At 43.8% G+C, this 21,526-nt stretch overlaps 1 protein-coding gene across 1 annotated transcript; it reads left to right on the top strand.

The window, feature by feature from the left end:
* Positions 1–14,378: 14,378 nt before the first annotated feature.
* Positions 14,379–15,329, top strand: LOC132901196 (olfactory receptor 51I1-like). Its single transcript, XM_060943535.1, has one exon. The coding sequence runs from the start codon at positions 14,379–14,381 to the stop codon at positions 15,327–15,329; it is 951 nt and encodes a 316-aa protein (XP_060799518.1).
* The last annotated feature ends 6,197 nt before the right edge of the window (positions 15,330–21,526 follow it).

Below are 21,526 nucleotides of genomic sequence, written 5' to 3' on the forward strand. Positions count from 1 at the left end.
TGTGAATGTGAGTGTGAATGGTTGTCTGTGTCTATGTGTCAGCCCTGTGATGACCTGGCGACTTGTCCAGGGTGTACCCCGCCTTTCGCCCGTAGTCAGCTGGGATAGGCTCCAGCTTGCCTGCGACCCTGTAGAAGGATAAAGCGGCTAGAGATAATGAGATGAGATGAGATGATATTCAAACTTTTGACTGCTTTCTTGAATATATACACAATACTTCGACTTGTACTTTTACTTTCAGGACTTGAGTAGTAATTTTTAAAATACTTCAACTTGCAATACTTAAGTACAAACATTTTGAATACTTTAGGACTTCCACTTAAGTATGGTGTTTAAAGAACACTTCAACTTCTACTCAAGTCACTTTTTTGATATAGTACTTGTACTTTTACTCCACTCCTCTACTCCAGTACTTTATACATCTCTGCCTATCGACATATTTTGTTGATTGCCTGAATACATTTTTGACCTTGCTTCACATTTTCAATTCTTAACCTCAACTTAATAAACTTCAATTGCAATTTTCTCTGCAACCTGACAGCCTCATGGCTACAATTTAAGCACAGAGAGATTGAGATGACAGCCAATTAAGTTGCATGCTGGAGTTTACACCACAAGACATCTAGATTGGGATTTATAATGTGCAATTTTCCCCTATTAATATCCATCCATCCATCTATCCATCCATCCATCCATTATCTGTAACTGCTTATCCTGTTCTACAGGGTGGCAGGCAAGCTGGAGCCTATCCCAGCTGACTACAGGTGAGAGGCGGGGTACACCCTGGACAAGTCGCCAGGTTATCGCAGGGCTGACACAGAGACAAACAACCATTCACACTCACAGCTACGGTCAATTTAGAGCCACCAATTCCCCTAACCTACAGTACATGTCTTTGGACTGTGGGGGGAAACCAGAGCACCCGGAGGAAACCCACGCAGACATGGGGAGAACATGCAAACTCCACACAGAAAGGCCCTCACCGGCCACTGGGCTTGAACCCAGGACCTTCTTGCTGTGAGGCAAAAGTGCTAATCACTACACCACCATGCCACCCCCCCATTAATAATGTTATTTTAATCATTTTCAGTGGAAATATCAGAGGCATTGTATGGCAAATCTTATTAATGTGGAAACATTGTTTGATGGCAGATTGTGCCTTAAATGATTAAATATCAAATATCAGAGCTGCTACTACTACTACTACTGTCTGAAATCCACATGAAGGACATTAGAAAGGATTAGAATAAATGGTTAGAACAGCAGCTCCAGTACAACAGCAAGCATCATACAACACTAATTACATACAGTAATTGCATACAGTATTTAACCTTATATTTCTAAGGGACATGTAAAAGGTTTATCTCATCTCATCTCATTATCTCTAGCCGCTTTATCCTTCTACAGGGTCGCAGGCAAGCTGGAGCCTATCCCAGCTGACTACGGGCGAAAGGCGGGGCACACCCTGGACAAGTCGCCAGGTCATCACAGGGCTGACACAGACAACCATTCACACTCACATTCACACCTACGGTCAATTTAGAGTCACCAGTTAACCTAACCTGCATGTATTTGGACTGTGGGGGAAACCGGAGCACCCGGAGGAAACCCACGCGGACACGGGGAGAACATGCAAACTCCACACAGAAAGGCCCTCGCCGGCCCCGGGGCTCGAACCCAGGACCTTCTTGCTGTGAGGCGACAGCGCTAACCACTACACCACCGTGCCTGTAAAAGGTTTATATATATATATATATATATATACACACACAGTGATGCTTGAAAGTTTTTGAACCCTTTAGAATTTTCTATATTTCTGCATAAATATGACCTAAAACATCATCAGAATTTCACACTAGTCCTAAAAGTAGATAAAGAGAACCCAGTTAAACAAAGGAGACAAAAATATTATTCTGGTTCATTTATTTATTGAGGAAAATGATCCAATATTACACATCTGTGACTGGCAAAAGTATGTGAACCTCTAGGATGAGCAGTTCATTTGAAGGTGAAATTAGAGTCAGGTGTTTTCAATCAATGGGATCACAATCAGGTATGAGTGGGCACTCTGTTTTATTTAAAGAACAGGAATCTATCTGTGGCAGTGGGGGCGTGGCCAAGCGTTGGTCTGTGAGCGGAGGGTGGAGTCAGGGAAGGTAAGTGGCAGAATCACTACACCTGAGGTTGATTAATGTGTTTGCGTTTCTTCCCCAGTGACCGCGCCCTATTTAAGGAAGAGAGCGAGAGCAGAAAGGGTTCGCTCCCCAACCAGACGACTGGAGTGTGCGTGTGTGTGTATAAGTATAGTTAAGGCTGAAAAGCTGTAATAAACGGGTTTTGTGAATGCAGTTCTGGCCTGCCATCCTTCTGTGCTCCACCCACCCATCCAAATTGCTACAGTGGTGCTGAAACCCGGGACTTGGAGCACCGAAGCAGAACAGCCCCATGGAGTCCTTCCCCTTTCGCCGAGCTGGTCCACGCCCTCACCACGGCCCAGCAAAGACAGCACCAGGCACTAGTCGCCCTCCGGAAGGAACAGGAACAGCAGTTCGAGGCCCTGGTGCTGGCTCAGCAGGAAGTGTCAGGTGTTCCGGCACCTCCTCACATCTGCGGGGTCCACCACCGCGGTACCGTCCCCCTTCACCTTGACGAAGATGGGCCCACAGGACGACCCCGAGACCTTCCTCACACTCTTTGAGCAGGTAGCAGAGACCTCAGGGTGGCTGATGGAACAGCGCGTGGTGCGCCTCCTCCCCCTGCTAACAGGAGAGGCGCAGTTGGCTGCGCTACAGCTCCCCGCTGACCGCCGGCTGGCTGACGTGGACCTTCGCTGGGCCGTCCTCCAGCATGTGGGGCACACCCCCGAGCAACAACGACAGCGCTTCCATGCGTTGCGCTTGGAGGAATTCAGCCGGCCGTTCGCGTTTGGCCAGCAACTCTGGGACGCCTGCGGGCAGTGGTTGAGGTCTGACAACCGCGACGCCGAGGGGATCATCGACCAGGTGGTGCTGGAGCAGTTCATCGCCCGTCTACCAGCCGGAGCTGCAGAGTGGGTCCAGTGCCAATGCCCGGCGTCGCTGCATCAGGCAATCGAGATGGCGGAGGACCGTTTGGCGGCTGTCCTGATGGCAGGACCACAGATAACTTCTTCTCCCCTCTCCTCTCTCTCTCTCTCTCTACTCCTCTCCTCCTGTGTCTCATCCTCGCCCCGTTCCCCCACCGCGGAGGCGGGGGCCGGCCCCACCCCAGCCGGCCCGCCACACCTGCGGTGCCCTCCCGTTTCTCCCGTCTGTGCCTGTCTCTCCCCCCCTTCAGGTGAGTGAGCCACAGAGCACCAGTGCAGAGAGGAAGCCCGGGCCAGTTTGCTGGCGCTGCGGGGAGCCAGGCCACCTCCAACAGCAGTGCTCGGTAATGGAGGTGGGCGCGGTGGTTCGGATCCCCGACACACCAGGAGCCGCCCTCGATCGGGCTGGAGCGTATCACATACCGCTGAGTATCCAAGGGGATACACATCAGGCATTGGTGGATTCGGGTTGTAATCAGTCCTCAATCCACCAAAACCTGGTGCAAGATGAGGCATTGGGGGGAGCACAATTGGTGAAGGTGTTGTGTGTGCACGGGGATGTTCACAACTACCCTTTAGTGTCGGTCCACATTTTTTTTCGAGGGGAAAAATTTATAGTGAAGGCGGTGGTTAATCCTCGCCTTACCCACTCGATAATTTTGGGGACGGATTGGCCGGGATTTGGGGAATTAATGAGTCACCTAGTGAAGAGTGGGTCCTGCCGTAGTTTAATAAGGGGAGGTCCCGGTTTCGCTTTGGCAGAAGCAGCTGTCACAGAGCCGTCTACGTCAGCTCTGCATCAGAGTGAGGAGCAGCCGGCTCCTCCTCTCTCTCTTGGGGAATCCCTCGTGGATTTTCCACTAGATCAGTCGCGAGATGAGACTCTGCGGCATGCATTTGACCAAGTGAGAGTAATTGATGGTCAAACGCTCCAGCCAAACACCACCCCGTCCTTCCCCTACTTCGCGATTATGAAGGATAGATTATATCGAGTGACGCAGGACACTCAAACTAAAGAGCAAGTCATGCAGCTTTTGATTCCAAAGAGCCGGCGGGAATTGGTATTCCAGGTGGCTCACTTTAATCCCATGGCTGGACACTTAGGGCAGGATAAAACACCTAGCCCAAATAATGGCCCAGTTCAATTGGCCAGGGATTCGCGGCGATGTGCGTAGGTGGTGTACGGCGTGCCGCGAATGCCAGTTAGTAAATCCAGCAGCCATTCCAAAAGCGCCTTTGTGCCCTCTCCCATTAATCGAGACCCCGTTCGAAAGAATTGGGATGGATCTCGTCGGGCCATTAGATCGGTCAGCACGAGGGTACCGCTTTATATTAGTTCTGGTGAACTATGCAATACGATACCCGGAAGCGGTGCCTCTTCGCAATATCTCAGCATGCAGTATTGCGGAGGCACTTTTCCGCGTTATCTCCCAAGTCGGAATCCCGAAAGAGATTCTGACTGACCAAGGCACCGTGTTTATGTCACGTACAATAAAGGAACTGTATAGGTTGTTGGGTATTAAGCCGATCTGCACCAGTGTTTATCACCCACAAACAGACGGTTTAGTTGAATGGTTCAATCGCACCCTCAAGAATATAATTAAAAAATTTGTAAGTGAGGACGCACGTAATTGGGATAAGTGGTTCGAACCCTTGTTGTTTTCAGTGCAAGAGGTCCCACAAGCCTCTACGGGATTCTCCCCCTTTGAATTGTTATACGGGCGTAAGCCGCGCGGCATTCTAGATGTGCTGCGGGAAAATTGGGAGGAGGGACCTTCACCAAGTAAAAAGAAATCCAATACGTTATTGACCTGCACGCAAAACTCCACACACTCACCCACCTAACCCAGGAGAATTTGCGGCAGGCCCAAGAACGACAAACCCGCCTGTATGACAAGGGTACGTGCCTCAGGGAGTTCACACCAGGAGATAAAGTACTCGTACTGTTGCCCACATCAAGCTCCAAATTAGTCGCCAAGTGGCAAGGACCCTTTGAGGTCACACGGCGAGTCAGGGACATTGACTATGAGGTGAGGCGAATGGACAGGGGTTGGGGCATTACAAGTTTACCACCTCAATCTGCTCAAACTCTGGAACGAGGAGGTCCCCATGGCGTAGGTGTCGGTGTTTCCGGAGAAGGCGGAGCTGGGGCCGGAGGTTCAAAAGGGAACATTGGCATCGCATACGTCTCCGGTCCCCTGTGGAGACCACCTCTCCCCGACCCAACTCACGGAGGCTGCCCAGTTGCAGACCGAGTTTTTGGACGTATTCTCGCCCCTGCCTGGCCGCACCAACCTCATAGAGCACCACATTGAGATGCCCCTGGGGGTGGTAGTGCGTAGCCGCCCTTACAGATTACCCAAGCACAAGAAAAAAGTGGTTCGGGAAGAACTCGAGGCCATGCTCGAAATGGGCATCGTCGACGAGTCCCACAGTGACTGGAGCAGCCTGGTGGTCTTGGTACCCAAGGCCGACGGGTCAGTCCAGTTCTGTGTAGACTATAGGAAAGTCAATGCTGTGTCTAAATTCGATGCATACCCAATGCCTCATATTGATGAGTTGCTCGATCGGCTAGGCACACACAGCTCGCATTTACTCAACACTGGATTTAACAAAAGATTATTGGCAGATCCCCTTGACTCCATTATCCAGAGAAAAAACGACCTTTTCCACACCGTTCGGCTTACACCAGTTCATCACACTTCCTTTTGGGCTGTTTGGGGCACCTGCTATGTTTCAGCGGCTGATCGATAGGGTCCTCCGCCCCCACACCACCTATGCTGCCTCGTACCTTGACGGCATCATTATTTATCGTAATGACTGGCCGCGGCACCTACAACACCTGAGGGCCATCCTTAGGTCACTGAGGCGGGCGGCTCTCACAGCCAACCCGAAGAAGTGTGTGATTGGGTGGGTGGAAGTACAGTATCTGGGCTTCCACTTGGGCAATGGGCAGGTGTGTCCCCAAATTAACAAGACTGCAGTGATTGCGGCCTGCCCTAGACACAAGAACAAAAAGGGGGTGAGACAGTTCCTGGGGCTGGCTGCCTATTATCATAGGTTTATACCTAATTATTCGGACATCACCAGCCTGCTGACTGATCTCACTAAAAAGGGGGCACCAGATCCGGTCCAGTGGATAGAGCAATGCCAGCGGGCTTTTTCTGACGTAAAGGCTGCATTGTGTGGGGGGCCACTGTTACACTCCCCTGACTTTTCTCTCCCTTTTATTTTGCAGACAGATGCGACGGACAGAGGGCTGGGGGCTGTTTTGTCCCAGGAGGTGGAGGGGGAGGATCGCCCAGTGCTGGATATTAGTCGAAAGCTGTCAGTGCGTGAGGGGTGCTACAGCACCATAGAGAAGGAGTGCCTGTCCATCATGTGGGCAGTCCTTGACCTCCGTTCCTACTTGCTGGGGCGCCCTTTCACCCTCTGTTCAGACCACCCGCCCCTCCAGTGGCTCCACCGCATGAAGGATGCCAAAGTGCGGATCACCCGTTGGTATCTGACACTCCAACCCTTTAACTTCAAGGTGGTCCACAGGCCGGGGGTGCAGATGGTCCTGGCGGACTTCCTCTCCGGTGAAGGGGGGGGAAGTCGGCTGCGGGCCGGACGGCTGCCCAGCATGAGTCGGGCGATGGGGGTATGTGGCAGTGGGGGCGTGGCCAAGCGTCGGTCTGTGACCGGAAGGCGGAGTCAGGGAAGGTAAGTGGCAGAATCACTACACCTGAGGTTGATTAATGTGTTTGTGTGTCTTCCCCAGTGACCTCGCCCTATTTAAGGAAGAGAGCGAGAGCAGAAAGGGTTTGCTCCCCAACCAGATGACTGGAGTGTGTGTGTGTGTGTGTGTGTGTGTGTATAAGTATAGTTAAGGCTGAAAAGCTGTAATAAAGGGGCTTTGTGAACTGAGTTCTGGCCTGCCATCCTTCTGTGCTCCACCCACCCATCCGAATTGCTACACTATCAAAGTCTCATCTTCACAACACATTTGTGGAAGTGTATAATGGCATGAACAAAGGAGATTTCTGATGACCTCAGAAAAAGTGTTGTTGATTTTCATCAGGCTGGAAAAGGCAACAAAACTATTTCTAAAGATTTTGGACTCCACCAATCCACAGTCAGACAAATGGTGTACAAATTGAGGAAATTCAAGACCATTGTTACCTTCCCCAGGAGTGGTCGACGAACAAAGATCACTCCAAGAACAAGGCGTTTAATAATGGGTGAGGTCACACAGGACCCAAGGGTAACTTCTCAGCAACTGAAGGCCTCGCTCTCACTGGCTAATGTTAATGTTCATGAATCCACCATCTGGAGAACACCGAACAACAATGGTGTGCATGCCAGGGTTGCAAGGAGAAAGCCACTGCTCTCTAAAAAGAACATTGCTGCTCATCTGCAGTTTGCTAAAGATCATATGGATAAGCCAGAAGGTTATTGGAAAAAAGTTTTGTGGATGGATGAGACCAAAATAGAACTTTTTGGTTGAAATGAGAAGTGTTATGTTTGGAGAAAGGAAAACACTGCATTCCAGCATCTCTCATCTCATCTCATTATCTCTAGCCACTTTGTTCTGTTCTACAGGGTCGCAGGCAAACTGGAGCCTATTCCAGCTGACTATGGGTGAAAGGCGGGGTACACCCTGGACTAGTCGCCAGGTCATCGCAGGGCTGACACATAGACACAGACAACCATTCACACTCACATTCACACCTACGGTCAATTTAGAGTCACCAGTTAACCTAACCTGCATGTCTTTGGACTGTGGGGGAAACCGGAGCACCCGGAGGAAACCCACGTGGACACAGGGAGAACATGCAAACTCCGCACAGAAAGGCCCTCGCCGGCCACAGGGCTCGAACCCGGACCTTCTTACTGTGAGGCGACAGCGCTAACCACTACATGACCGTGCCGCCCGCATTCCAGCATAAGAAACTTATCCAATCTGTGAAACATGGTGATGGAAGTATCATGGTTTGGGGCTGTTTTGCTGCATCTGGGCCAGGACGGCTTGCCATCATCGATGGAACAATGAATTCTGGATTATACCAATGATTTCTAAAGGAAAATGTCAGAACATCTGTCCATGAACAGAATCTCAAGAGAAGGTGGGTCATGCAGCAAGACAATGACCCTAAGCACACAAGTTGTTCTACCAAAGAATGGTTAAAGAAGAATAAAGATAATACCTTGGAATGGCCAAGTCAAAGTCCTGACCTTACTCCAGTGGAAATGTTGTGGAAGGACCTGAAGCAAGCAGTTCATGTGAGGAAATCCACCAACATCCCAGAGTTGAAGCTGTTCTGTACGGCGGAATGGGCTACAGTTCCTCCAAGCCGGTGTGCAGGACTGATCAACAGTTACCAGAAACATTTAGTTGCAGTTATTGCTGCACAAGGGGGTCACACCAGATACTGAAAGCAAAGGTTCACATACTTTTGCCACTCACAGATATGTAATATTGGATCATTTTCCTCAATAAATAAATGACCAAATATAATATTTTTTGTCTCATTTCCTTAACTGGGTTCTCTTTATCTACTTTTAGGATGTGTGAAAATCTGATGATGTTTTAAGTAATATTTATGCAGAAATATAGAAGATTTTAAAGGGTTCACAAACTTTCAAGCACCACTGTATATTGTAATCCATGATGTTACCTTCTTCTTCTAACATTTATGGGCACATTATCTTAATATGAGCTATACATCTTAAGTTTGAAATCAGATTCAAGTTGCTTATATCCTCAAGTGACATATGAGTCATGAAAAACTTGCATGGTCATTGGAGGACAGAAATGGATATATATGGACCATGCCACATTCCTCTATTCACAAAATTGGATATTTTGTAAGGTGAGTCTGAGGGTAAAGCCATTATAAATTAAAATAAAAAAAGAACATGTCCATGGACAAATCAAAGGGTACTCCAAAACACAAAACTAGGAAACAAGGCAAGGGTCAAACACAGCAAGACAAACTATACAAATAGCTCAAAACTTACACAGTGTGACAATTTCTTGTCACGCTGGTTCGCATGGTTCACAAGTAACTTGTTTGTTTTAATTTGTGATGAATAATATAATTCAATCACAAATTTAGTTGCTGTGTAACTTAGCAGATTTATTTTCAGGCCGGTTGGCCTAAAGTATGTGCATCAATGCTGCATATATATACAGAGAGCAGGGCCATCGACAGGGGGGGACAACCGGGTATTTTGTCCCGGGCCCAGGCATGAGGGGGGGTCCAGAACTGGTCCCTCATGAAGATGCCATTAATCATTCTGTTTCATTTCAAAATGTGTTGATTTGGGGGAGAAAAATGTGCTATATTTGCATTCAACGAATGATTTCTGGTTCTTTTGCCTTTATTGTCTTCGAAAATAGATTCAAGAACCCACCTACCACCCCTAATGCAGAAATGGTTTGGTCTTTGATTAAGGCGCCAAATAACATGGCACTATTCCATCATAACGCTTCGACAATAAGCGTGCGAGCCCGTTTGCCAACATGCACATGTCAGGAGTAAAGAAAAGAAAAGAGAAAAAGAGATGAAGAAGCCAAGAGCCTCAGGGGCTCACTGCATAGATATTTTAGAAAAGATTCAGATGATGCAGCAGGTGGTGAAGGCAGTGGGGCAGCTGAGCCAGGTAAGACACAGATAACTTTTTTCCAGCCCCGTAATGTAACCCCAGCACGCGCGATGCGCCATTCATAATTATAAAGTAGGGGATAGCAGGGTACACTGAGTGAACACTGAAATGCACAGGGCATTGAATTATTTCATAAACATATCGGTTTAATAACACTGTGTTGCATATATCTCAATGAAGAAAAGAATAGCACATTGGCCCGCAATCATATCCAAATGTTTTAGGCACGCTTGCTGAGCTGCGCTGAGCTGGACTCCGGTTAGCTGAAAGCCCGTGGAACGCTGCCTCTTGTTAATTAAACCTTATTTTGTTGGAAATCATCCCGTGTAGATACGACGGCATGTGAAATTGCCAGCTAGATAGAGTTTAATGTAACGAATGGGCTATAAATGGGGTGTTTTGAGGTTCGTCTGTTGCAAAACATTAAACTTTTGCTTAGACTGGATACTCTTCAAACAATTCCCTTGCTCAAGTGAAAAATGATAGGCCTGTATGAAAAGTGCAATTAATGAAAGTAGCCTAATAAGCCCTAAATGAATAAAACAACCTCTGTTTTATTGTTGTTGCTTACACGTTAAGATTTTGAAATCTTCTCGGTCCAGTTCTATATCCAGGGAACGTTGTAATCCTTTTGGTTTATCCGTAATAAACGTGTCAGCCCCCAGGTCAGATAGGCTAATGTTACGTGGTTGGGAGGGTGTCATTTTTTTTTGTAACATTCTAAATTGAGTACAGAAAGGACGTTTATGAAAAACAAGACAAAAAAATACACTGAAAAACTCACAGTACATATCACCAGTGGTGATGCTTCTATGTTCAGATTTTGGGAAAGCCATAACTCCGTTCTCATTGAGGCCCAGTTCCATCCCGTAAACAATCATTTTGGTTTATCAACTACCTGCACTCAAACATGTCACAGGAGAGGCTCAATGGGCTGGCTATGCTCTCTATAGAGTGCGAACTTGCAAAGAAGCTGGACTTCAATGACCTTATTGACGACTTTGCCACAGCAAAAATCCGGCGCATTGCATTTCGCACCTGAATAGTTGCAGACTAAGGAAATGTTCAAACTGTAAATATGTTGAAATGTTGAAATAAAATGGTTGACTGTTATAATGGGCTTGGAATACCTGTTATTTAAGGGTTGGAGTGAATGGAGACTGTGAAAAGAGGGGTTGGGTGTGGGTGGTTGCTGTGTGGCGATGTGCGTGCGCGCGTATGTGTGTGTGTGTGTGTGGGGGGCCCACTCAGATTATTTTGTCCCGGGCCCAGCCAAAGCTGTCAACGGCCCTGTATATATATATATATATATATATATATATATATATATATATATATAAATATATATATATATAATATAGAAAATTCTAAAGGGTTCAAAAATTTTCAAGCTTCACTGTGTGTGTGTGTATATATATATATATATATATATATATATACACAGTGATGCTTGCAACTTTTTGAACCCTTTAGAATTATCTATATTTCTGCATAAATATGACCTAAAACACCATCAGAATTTCACACAAGTCCTAAAAGTAGATAAAGAGAACCCAGTTAAACAAATGAGACAAAAATATTATCCTGGGTCATTTATTCATTCAGGGAAATGATCCAATATTACACATCTGTGACTGGCAAAAGTATGTGAACCTCTAGGATGAGCAGTTCATTTGAAGGCGAAATTAGAGTCAGGTGTTTTCAATCAATGGGATGACAATCAGGTATGAGTGGCACTCTGTTTTATTTAAAGAACAGGAATCTATCTGTGGCAGTGGGGGCGTGGCCAAGCGTCGGTCTGTGAGCGGAGGGTGGAGTCAGGGAAGGTAAGTGGCAGAATCATTACACCTGAGGTTGATTAATGTGTTTGTGTGTCTTCCCCAGTGACCGTGCCCTATTTAAGTAAGCGAGCGAGAGCAGAAAGCGTTCGCTCCCCAACCAGACGACTGGAGTGTGTGTGGGTAAATAAAGTTAAGGCTGAAAAGCTGTAATAAAGGGGTTTTGTGAACTCAGTTCTGGCCTGCCATCCTTCTGTGCTCCACCCACCCATCCGAATTGCTACACTATCAAAGTCTGATCTTCGCAACACATTTGTGGAAGTGTATCATGGCACGAACAAAGGAGATTTCTGATGACCTCAGAAAAAAGTGTTGTTGATGCTCATCAGGCTGGAAAAGGCAACAAAACTATTTCTAAAGCATTTGGACTCCACCAATCCACAGTCAGACAAATGATATACAAATGGAGGAAATTCAAGACCATTGTTACCTTCCCCAGGAGTGGTCGACGAACAAAGATCACTCCAAGAACAAGGCGTTTAATAATGGGTGAGGTCACACAGGACCCAAGGGTAACTTCTCAGCAACTGAAGGCCTCGCTCTCACTGGCTAATGTTAATGTTCATGAATCCACCATCTGGAGAACACTGAACAACAATGGTGTGCATGCCAGGGTTGCAAGGAGAAAGCCACTGCTCTCTAAAAAGAACATTGCTGCTCATCTGCAGTTTGCTGAAGATCATATGGATAAGCCAGAAGGTTATTGGAAAAATGTTTTGTGGATGGATGAGACCAAAATAGAACTTTTTGGTTGAAATGAGAAGCTTTATGTTTGGAGAAAGGAAAACACTGCATTCCAGCATAAGAAACTTATCCAATCTGTGAAACATAGTGATGGAAGTATCATGGTTTGGGCCTGTTTTGCTGCATCTGGGCCAGGACGGCTTGCCATCATTGATGGAACAATGAATTCTGGATTATACCAACAATTTCTAAAGGAAAATGTCAGGACATCTGTCCATGAACAGAATCTCAAGAGAAGGTGGGTCATGCAGCAAGACAATGACCCTAAGCACACAAGTCGTTCTACCAAAGAATGGTTAAAGAAGTATAAAGTTAATACCTTGGAATGGGCAAGTCAAAGTCCTGAACTTACTCCAATGGAAATGTTGTGGAAGGACCTGAAGCAAGCAGTTCATGTGAGGAAATCCACCAACATCCCAGAGTTGAAGCTGTTCTCTCTGGACGAATGGGCTAAAATTCCTCCAAGCCAGTGTGCAGGACTGATCAACAGTTACTGGAAACATTTAGTTGCAGTTATTGCTGCACAAGGGGGTCACACCAGATAAGGTTCACATACTTTTGCCACTCACAGATATGTAATATTGGATCATTTTCCTCAATAAATAAATGACCAAGTCTAATATTTTTGTCTCATTTCTTTAACTGGGTTCTCTTTATCTACTTTTAGGATGTGTGAAAATCTGATGATGTTTTAAGTAATATTTATGCAGAAATATAGAACATTTTAAAGGGTTCACAAACTTTCAAGCACCACTGTATATTGTAATCCATGATGTTACCTTCTTCTTCTAACATTTATGGGCATAATGTCTTAATATGAGCTATACATCTTAAGTTTGAGAATAGAATCAAGTTGCTTATATCTTCAAGTGACATATGAGTCATGAGACACTTGCATGGTCATGGGACGACAGAAATGGATATAAAAATGGACCATGCCATATTCCTCTCATCTCATCTCATCTCATCTCATTATCTCTAGCCGCTTTATCCTTCTACAGGGTCGCAGGCAAGCTGGAGCCTATCCCAGCTGACTACGGGCGAAAGGCGGGGTACACCATGGACAAGTCGCCAGGTCATCACAGGGCTGACACATAGACAACCATTCACACTCACATTCACACCTACGGCCAATTTAGAGTCACCAGTTAACCTAACCTGCATGTCTTTGGACTGTGGGGGAAACCGGAGCACCCGGAGGAAACCCACGCGGACACAGGGAGAACATGCAAACTCCGCACAGAAAGGCCCTCGCCGGCCCCGGGGCTCGAACCCAGGACCTTCTTGCTGTGAGGCGACAGCGCTAACCACTACACCACTGTGCCGCCCCATATTCCTCTATTCACAAAATTGGATATTTTGTAAGGTGAGCCTGACAATAAAGCCATTATAAATTAAAATAAAAAAAGAACATGTCCATAACACAAAACTAGGAAACAAGGCAAGGGTCAAACACAGCAAGACAAACTATACAAATAGCTCAAAACTTACACAGTGTGACACTTTCCTGTCACACTGATTTGCATGGTTCACAAGTAACTTGTTTGTTTTTATTTGTGATGAATAATATAATTCAATCACAAATTTAGTAGCAGTGTAACTTAGCAGATTTATTTTCAGGCCGGTTGGCCTAAAGTATGTGCATCAGTGCTGCACACACATATATATATATATATATATATATATATATATATATATATATATATATATATATATTATACAGCTAGAGAGAGAGAGAGAGAGAGGTGGGGGGGGGGGGTAGCTGGCCCAAGGCCCTTTCCACTTTCCACCACCATATGTCCCTCTCTGACTACACTGTAATGGATGATATGTTAACTTAACATTGTGAGACCAGATTCAAAGTGCTAATATCCTCAGGTGACATATGAGTCACTTGCCTGATCATGGGAGGACAGAAATGCATATAAATGGGACATGCCTCATCCCACTACTGACACAATTGGATGTTTTACAAAGTGACTCTGAGGGTAAAGCCATTGTACATTAAGATAAAAAGAACATTTACATGAACAAATCAGTAACTGTTCCGGCCCCTCTTTTGTGTCTCCCACAGGTTTTGAATGGAGCAACAACTTTCCAATAACACATTCAGTTTCAACCTTCAAATTGCCAGATTTGATGTTCACCCTCAAGCCATTTACCCTGTTTTTATTATTGGAGCTCTGATCTATTTGATTGCAGTGTTCTGTAATGTAACAATTCTAGCATTGATTGTTACCCAGAAAAGCCTTCATAAACCAATGTTTTACATTATGTTCAGCCTTCCTTTGGCAGATTTAATGGCAATTACATGTGCCTTACCCAGAGTGCTTCTGGATATTGTAACCCAAACAAATACCGTCTACTATCCAACATGTGTCCTGCAGGGGTTTTTGCTTCATTTGTCTGGAACTAGTGTACTTTTTATCCTGGCAGCCATGTCATTTGATCGCTATATAGCAATATGCAAGCCACTGAGGTATAACTCTATCATGAGTCCATACACAGTTGGTGCTGTGATAGCTCTGGTTTGGGGCCTTGACATTGCTTTGATTGTTGTGTTGTTTGCCCTTCAGGCAAGACTTCCGAAATGTAAGACAATAATTTTTAATGTGTATTGTAGCAATAATACACTGTTAATGCTTTCATGTGGTGGTGACCTAACTGTCAACAATGTTTATGGATTAGCTATAATTGGATTTGTGCAGGGCGTTAGTGTGACTTTTCAATTATTCTTCTATTTACAAATTCTTAAAGCCTGTGTTTTCCACAGACAAAGTGATGCTAGAAGTAAAGCTATAAATACGTGTTTAGCACAAATAATTACATTTGTTCTGTTTGAAATAATTACAGCCTTTACTACACTTTCATATCGTTTTCAGAATATACCACCCACTGCACAAAAAATATGCGGGATGCTGATTTTCACAATCCTTCCAGTTTTTAATCCAATTATATATGGAATGAAAACAAGAGACATCAGAAATTCATTCATCATAGTTTTGAAAAAGCAAAAGGTAGCATTTAAATAATTTTGAAACAATTTTTTTTTGTTGTTTGTTTTTTGTTTTGTATGAGCATAACACAGTTTATTTTTATTTGCTCTGTTTAAATATAATAGTTTTTAATCTGCTATGACCTCTTTAAATGTATAATTCAAACAAACACATAAAAGATCAATTTTCTTTTTGTCTACCGTGGGTATATTTTGATATACTCATTTCCTCTGAACGAATCTGAATTCATGCTAAATCAGATAATATTTTTGAAAATGAATAGACTTGCCCTCCACAATAGAAATATATGAATGCATTGTTTTCAGAAACAAAATTAAGCAAATGGTTCTTTGTTCATGTTGCATATTAAACATGCTTTGTATGGAATTGGAGGTATAAATGTCCACATATACATTAGCATTTGACATCCACATTGCATCCCTCTACCATTGACATTTGAATAGTGTAGTAAAGGTTGTTTGTAGGTTAAAGGAAAGGTTCAGTCCTCTTTTCCACTTTTAGGGTATTCGCTCATGTGTAAGCACTCTAATTCTTTCCCTCTGTGGTGACAATAAATGTGCAAGGCCTGATGTTTATTTGGCTTTCACAGATAGTTCATGTCCAATATCATCAAGTGATTTGAACATGCAGGACTTAAACAACAGATGATGATCCAATCCAAAAATCAATGTCCATATAACAAGCATGGCACAGTAATCAAGCCAGAAGATGATACCAGAGGCCAGAGGGTACTTTAAAACACAAAAGCAGGAAACAAGGCAAGGGTCAAACACAGCAAGACAAAAGATACAAATCACTCAAAACTTACACAGTGTGACACTTTCTTGTCGGTTCGCATGGTTCACAAGTAACTTGTTTGTTTTTATTTAAATGAATAATATAATTCAATCACAAATTTAGTAGCTGTGTAACTTAGCAGATTTATTTTCAGGCTGGTTGATCTAAAGCATGTGCGTCAATGCTGCAGTTTAAATCAAGAAAAAAAAATTTATTGTTATTTTTGAAGTGAAATTCAAATGTAATGACTTAGAGAGGCAAGTCAGCAGAAATATATTTATTTCAGGCAACTGAAATAACCCAAGAAAGCAATTAACCCTTAACAAGAGCAAACATTATCATCTAGATTTTATTTATCAGTTACAAATTTGATCAGTAATCCAGTTCCAACAAGTTACGATTACCATTTGGGGTAGCTTGAATGTAATTAAATGTAATGCATTAAACAGAACAGTCAGTAACTGAAGAAAGTTCTTTCAATATCTTTTTTTTCCATAACATGTTTTCTTTCTTTCTTTCTCACTAGGATTGCTATTTAGAATGAAACAGACTGATTCTAAGATGTTAGATTTCCATTTTTAAGGTTCCATAACATGACATTGAATGCAACACACACACACACACCCATATATATATATATATATATATATTAGTGCTGTCAAGCGATTAAAATATTTAATCACGATTAGTGTCGCGACTGTCATAGTTAACTCGCGATTAATCGCAATTTAATCGCACATTTTTGTCACACGAAAAAACATTGTAATTCTTTTATCAGCATAAAAAAGTGAATGGGCTTGTTTTGTATCAATGTTTTTCTTACTGCAAAGCATAACACGTCTTGACACAGCCACTGCAAACTGAAACCTAAGCTGAGCACCGTGGCTCTTCGTCCCGAGACTAACAAGAGAACCATGAGTGAAGTAATCTACTGCTTGAGTTAGTCTATCAGAGAGACAGGTTACACAGTGACGGTAAGCTTGACATGCTTGATTATAATATAAAGTACACTATTATATTAACTTTAAGTTGTTCGTTGATAAATATTGCATTGAATCTGATCTTTACTGTTTCAGCTCATTTAACACATTTTGTACTTTTACACTTTCTGCCTGTTGATGCGTCGCGCTGTCCAATCAGAGGCGGACAAATTTGCATATTACAGGAAGGCTTTCTGGGATAGCATTGAGTTTACAGTTCAGAGGGATCTGGCTTCTTTAGACGCTGTCTTCTTAAAACTGAATAAATATTTAAAAAGAGCCAAATGAGCCAGTCTTTTGAACGGCTCTTTTCAAAGAACGGATCACAAAGATGCGGATCCCATCAAAGAGCCATAAATCCCATCTCTACTAGCGCGCCCTGCCCGTGCCGGATCTTTGAGGGAGGAGGGCAGAGGACTCTGGCTGTGCGGGGTGTGGCTAGCTGCTAAGCTGCTATCGTTTTTCTAAGCAAAGTCTCTGTTCCAAGTTCTTGGCAGTTTCAAAAGCTTATGAAAAACCTACATCATGTCACAGATAAAAAAATTATGGCCGTTAAAATTGAGTCAAGTTAACGTGCTAATAACGCGACACTTTTGACAGCACTAATATATATATATATATATATATATATATATATATATATATACAGTGGTGCTTGAAAGTTTGTGAACCCTTTAGAATTTTCTATATTTTTGCATCAAGCCTACCGTCACTGTGTAACATGTCTCTCTGACTAAAGTTGTAGACTAACGCAAGACATAAATCACTTCACTCATGGTTCTCTTGCTAGCTGGATGTGAACTGCGAGTCATTAGAGTGATCAAAGGATTTCCTGTTAGAGTGATCAATGGCAAATTTAAGATGCTATTCCTCACTCAATCTGACTCTCTCTGCAAATGTAGGCATCTTAAAATGTTTTTATTAATGCCAAATAAAATATCCAGCACAAATTATATATGATAGACATAAATTAATAATTTATACATTTTATTTCAAACCCATTTTTAGTTAGCGGGACTGCCCCTTATCACCACTCCCGCCCGCGCCACATATGTGCACTCCCGCTCCCATCCGCGCTCGCATATGTGAACTTCCGGTCCCGCCCGCGCCCGCAATGAGCTTTCAAAATTTGTCCCGCGCCGCAATGCTTTGCGGCGGGTCCCGCGAGTCCCGCGGGACTCCTGCGGGAGTGCAGGGCTCTAATTCAGTCCATGGACAGATGTCCTGACATTTTCCTTTAGAATTCACTGGTATAATTCAGAATTCATTGTTCCATCAATGATGGCAAGCCATCCTGGCCCAGATGCAGCAAAACAGGCCCAAACCATGATACTGCCACCACCATGTTTCACAGATGGGATAAGGTTCTTATGCTGGAATGCAGTGTTTTCCTTTCTCCAAACATAACGCTTCTCATTTAAATCAAAAAGTTCTATTTTGGTCTCATCCATCCACAAAACATTTTTCCAACAGCCTTCTGGCTTGTCCACGTGATCTTTAGCAAACTGCAGACGAGCAGCAATGTTCTTTTTGGAGAGCAGTGGCTTTCTCCTTGCAACTCTGCCATGCACACTATTGTTGTTCAGTGTTCTCCTGATGGTGGACTCATGAATATTAATATTAGCCAGTGTCAGAGAGGCCTTCAGTTGCTTAGAAGTTACCCTGGGGTCCTTTGTGACCTCGCCGACTATTACACGGCTTGCTTTTGGAGTGATCTTTGTTGGTCGACCACTCCTGGGGAGGGTAACAATGGTCTTGAATTTCCTCCATTTGTACACAATCTGTCTGACTGTGGATTGGTGGAGTCCAAACTCTTTAGAGATGGTTTTGTAACCTTTTCCAGCCTGATGAGCATCAACAACGCTTTTTCTGAGGTCCTCAGAAATCTCCTTTGTTCATGCCATGATACACTTCCACAAACATGTGTTGTGAAGATCAGACTATGATAGATCCCTATTCTTTAAATAAAACAGGGTGCCCACTCACACCTGACTGCCGTCCCATTGATTGAAAACACCTGACTCTAATTTCACCTTCAAATTAACTGCAAATCCTAGAGGTTCACATACTTTTGCCACTGACAGATATGTAATATTGGATCATGTTCCTCAATAAATAAATGACCAAATATAATATTTTTGTCTCATTTCTTTAACTGGGTTCTCTTTATCTACTTTTAGGACTTGTGTGAAAATCTGATGATCTTTTAGGTCATATTTATGAAGAAATATAGAGAATTCTAAGGGGTTCACAAAATTTCAAGCACCACTGTGTTTGTATATATATATATATATATATATATATATATATATATATATATATATATATATATAAAATCAGTGTTCTCTCAAGGATTAAAAATAAACTCCTTAGTTTTGGGTTCCCACAGGCCACCCTGTGCGGCCCATATGGTGGAGAGTACATAGATGAGCAGGGGAGAGTATGAGAGGGGGGTATTGTTGGAGGAGTCCATGGGGCCTCCCCCTGAAACTTTTGAAAAAAGGGATGCATCTGGCAGTCTCTGGTGACTTTTAGGAGCATTTTATGGTGGTACTGACACTGTCACTTTTTACTGTTAACATGGTTGAAATGATTGCTACAACAAGTGGAGGTCTGTGATGCTGTGTTTTGCAGCATGGGGTTCACATGAGCAATAAATAAAGTCATCATCTGACAACAATATAGTATATAATAATGTTTTGGGGTAGAGCCCTGCACTAAAGCAGTGCGGCGCGGGACAAATTTTGAAAGGTCATTGCGGGCGCGGGCGGGACCGGAAGTGCACATATGCGGCGCGGTGATAAGCTGCAGTCCCGCTAACTAAAAATGTGTTTGAAATAAAATTTATAAATTATTAATTTATATCTATCCTATATAATTTGTGCTGAATATTTTATTTGGCATTAATAAAAACATTTTAAGATACCTAAATTTGCAGAGAGAGTCAGATTACCAGATTGAGTGAGGAATAGTATCTTAAATTTGCCATTGATCACTCTAACGGGAAACCCTTAGATCACTCTAATAACTAGCTGTTCATACCCAGCCAGCAAGAGAACCACTTGCAGTTCATACCCAGCTAGCAAGAGAACCATGAGTGAAGTGATTTACTGCTTGCGTTAGTCTACAACTCTAATCAGAGAGACAGGTTGCACAGTGACGGTAGGCTTGACTCAATGCTATCCCAGAAATCCTTCCTGTAATATGCAAATTTGGCTGTTCAATCAGAGGCAGCCAAATTTGCATATTACAGGAAGGATTTCTGGGATAGCATTGAGTCAAGCCTACCGTCACTGTGTAACCTGTCTCTTTGATTAGAGTTGTAGACTAACTCAAGCAGTAAATCAATTCACTTCTCTTACTAGCTCTGCTTTGCAATAAAAAAAAAAAAACACCATTGGTACAAAGCAAGCCCATTCACTTTTTTATGCTGATCAGAGAATTACAATGGTTTCTCAAGTGATAAAAACGTGTGATTCACGATTAAATATTTTAATCGCTTGATAGCACTAGTTATTATTATTAGAGACACTACATGCTGAATTCAGAAACAAGGTAAATAATAATGAACGTGAGCTGTAGATATTTATGCTCAAATCCACTCAATGTAGGGGGCGGGGCACCATCACGCTGTGTCAAGACAAGAACTTTCCTGAGAAATAACGCAAACGTCTGCATCATGCGGGATTTGTGGGCGGGAGCGGGACAAAATATGGCAGGCGCGGGCGGGAGCTGGACTGAAAATCATAATTTTTTTGTGGGCGCGGGCGGGCGCGGGACTGAAAATCATAATTCTTTGCGGCCGGGAGCGGGACTGAAAAATCCGACCCGCGCAGACCTCTATTTTGGGTTTTTTTCTTCTTCTTTTTTTTTTTTACCCGAATCACTGCCAGAACACCACTAAACAAAACTGTAAAGGCCCAGTCCCACTGGCCGATGGACACAAAACGTATGCAAAAAGGACACAGCGGACAAGCAAAATTTCGGGGGTGGCTCTATCCGTTTTCATCCGCTCCAGAAATGGACAAAATTGGCGAAAATTTGTGAAAACAGAACGGAAAAGAACGGACGTGGGTAGTATATAGCGGGGATGTTAAACGCATGTTCATAGGAAGCCTAGCGGATGAAAGCGGATGGAAGTGGATGACAGCTCCGAAGGGGTTACCGGTGATAACTGAGAAGCGGACGCATAGCAGAAAGAGCGGATGCATAGCGGATGAAGGGGATGCATCACGTACGCCTAACGGAGACAAAGGGGATGTTGCGCGGATGTATGTCGGATGCAGACCGTTCACTGCGCATGCTGGGGGTATGAATTGCGTCTGCTTCGTGGGTATAAAGGGATGCAGCACGCACGCCGTCAGCATAAAGCGGAAAGACGTGCTGGCGGCTACATCGATACATCTCTACTGAGATCCAGATGATTTTCTCCCCCTTTTTATACAAAATATCGAT

The sequence above is a fragment of the Neoarius graeffei genome, chromosome 17 (genome assembly GCF_027579695.1).
Source record: "Neoarius graeffei isolate fNeoGra1 chromosome 17, fNeoGra1.pri, whole genome shotgun sequence".
NCBI classification, from domain to species: domain Eukaryota; kingdom Metazoa; phylum Chordata; class Actinopteri; order Siluriformes; family Ariidae; genus Neoarius; species Neoarius graeffei.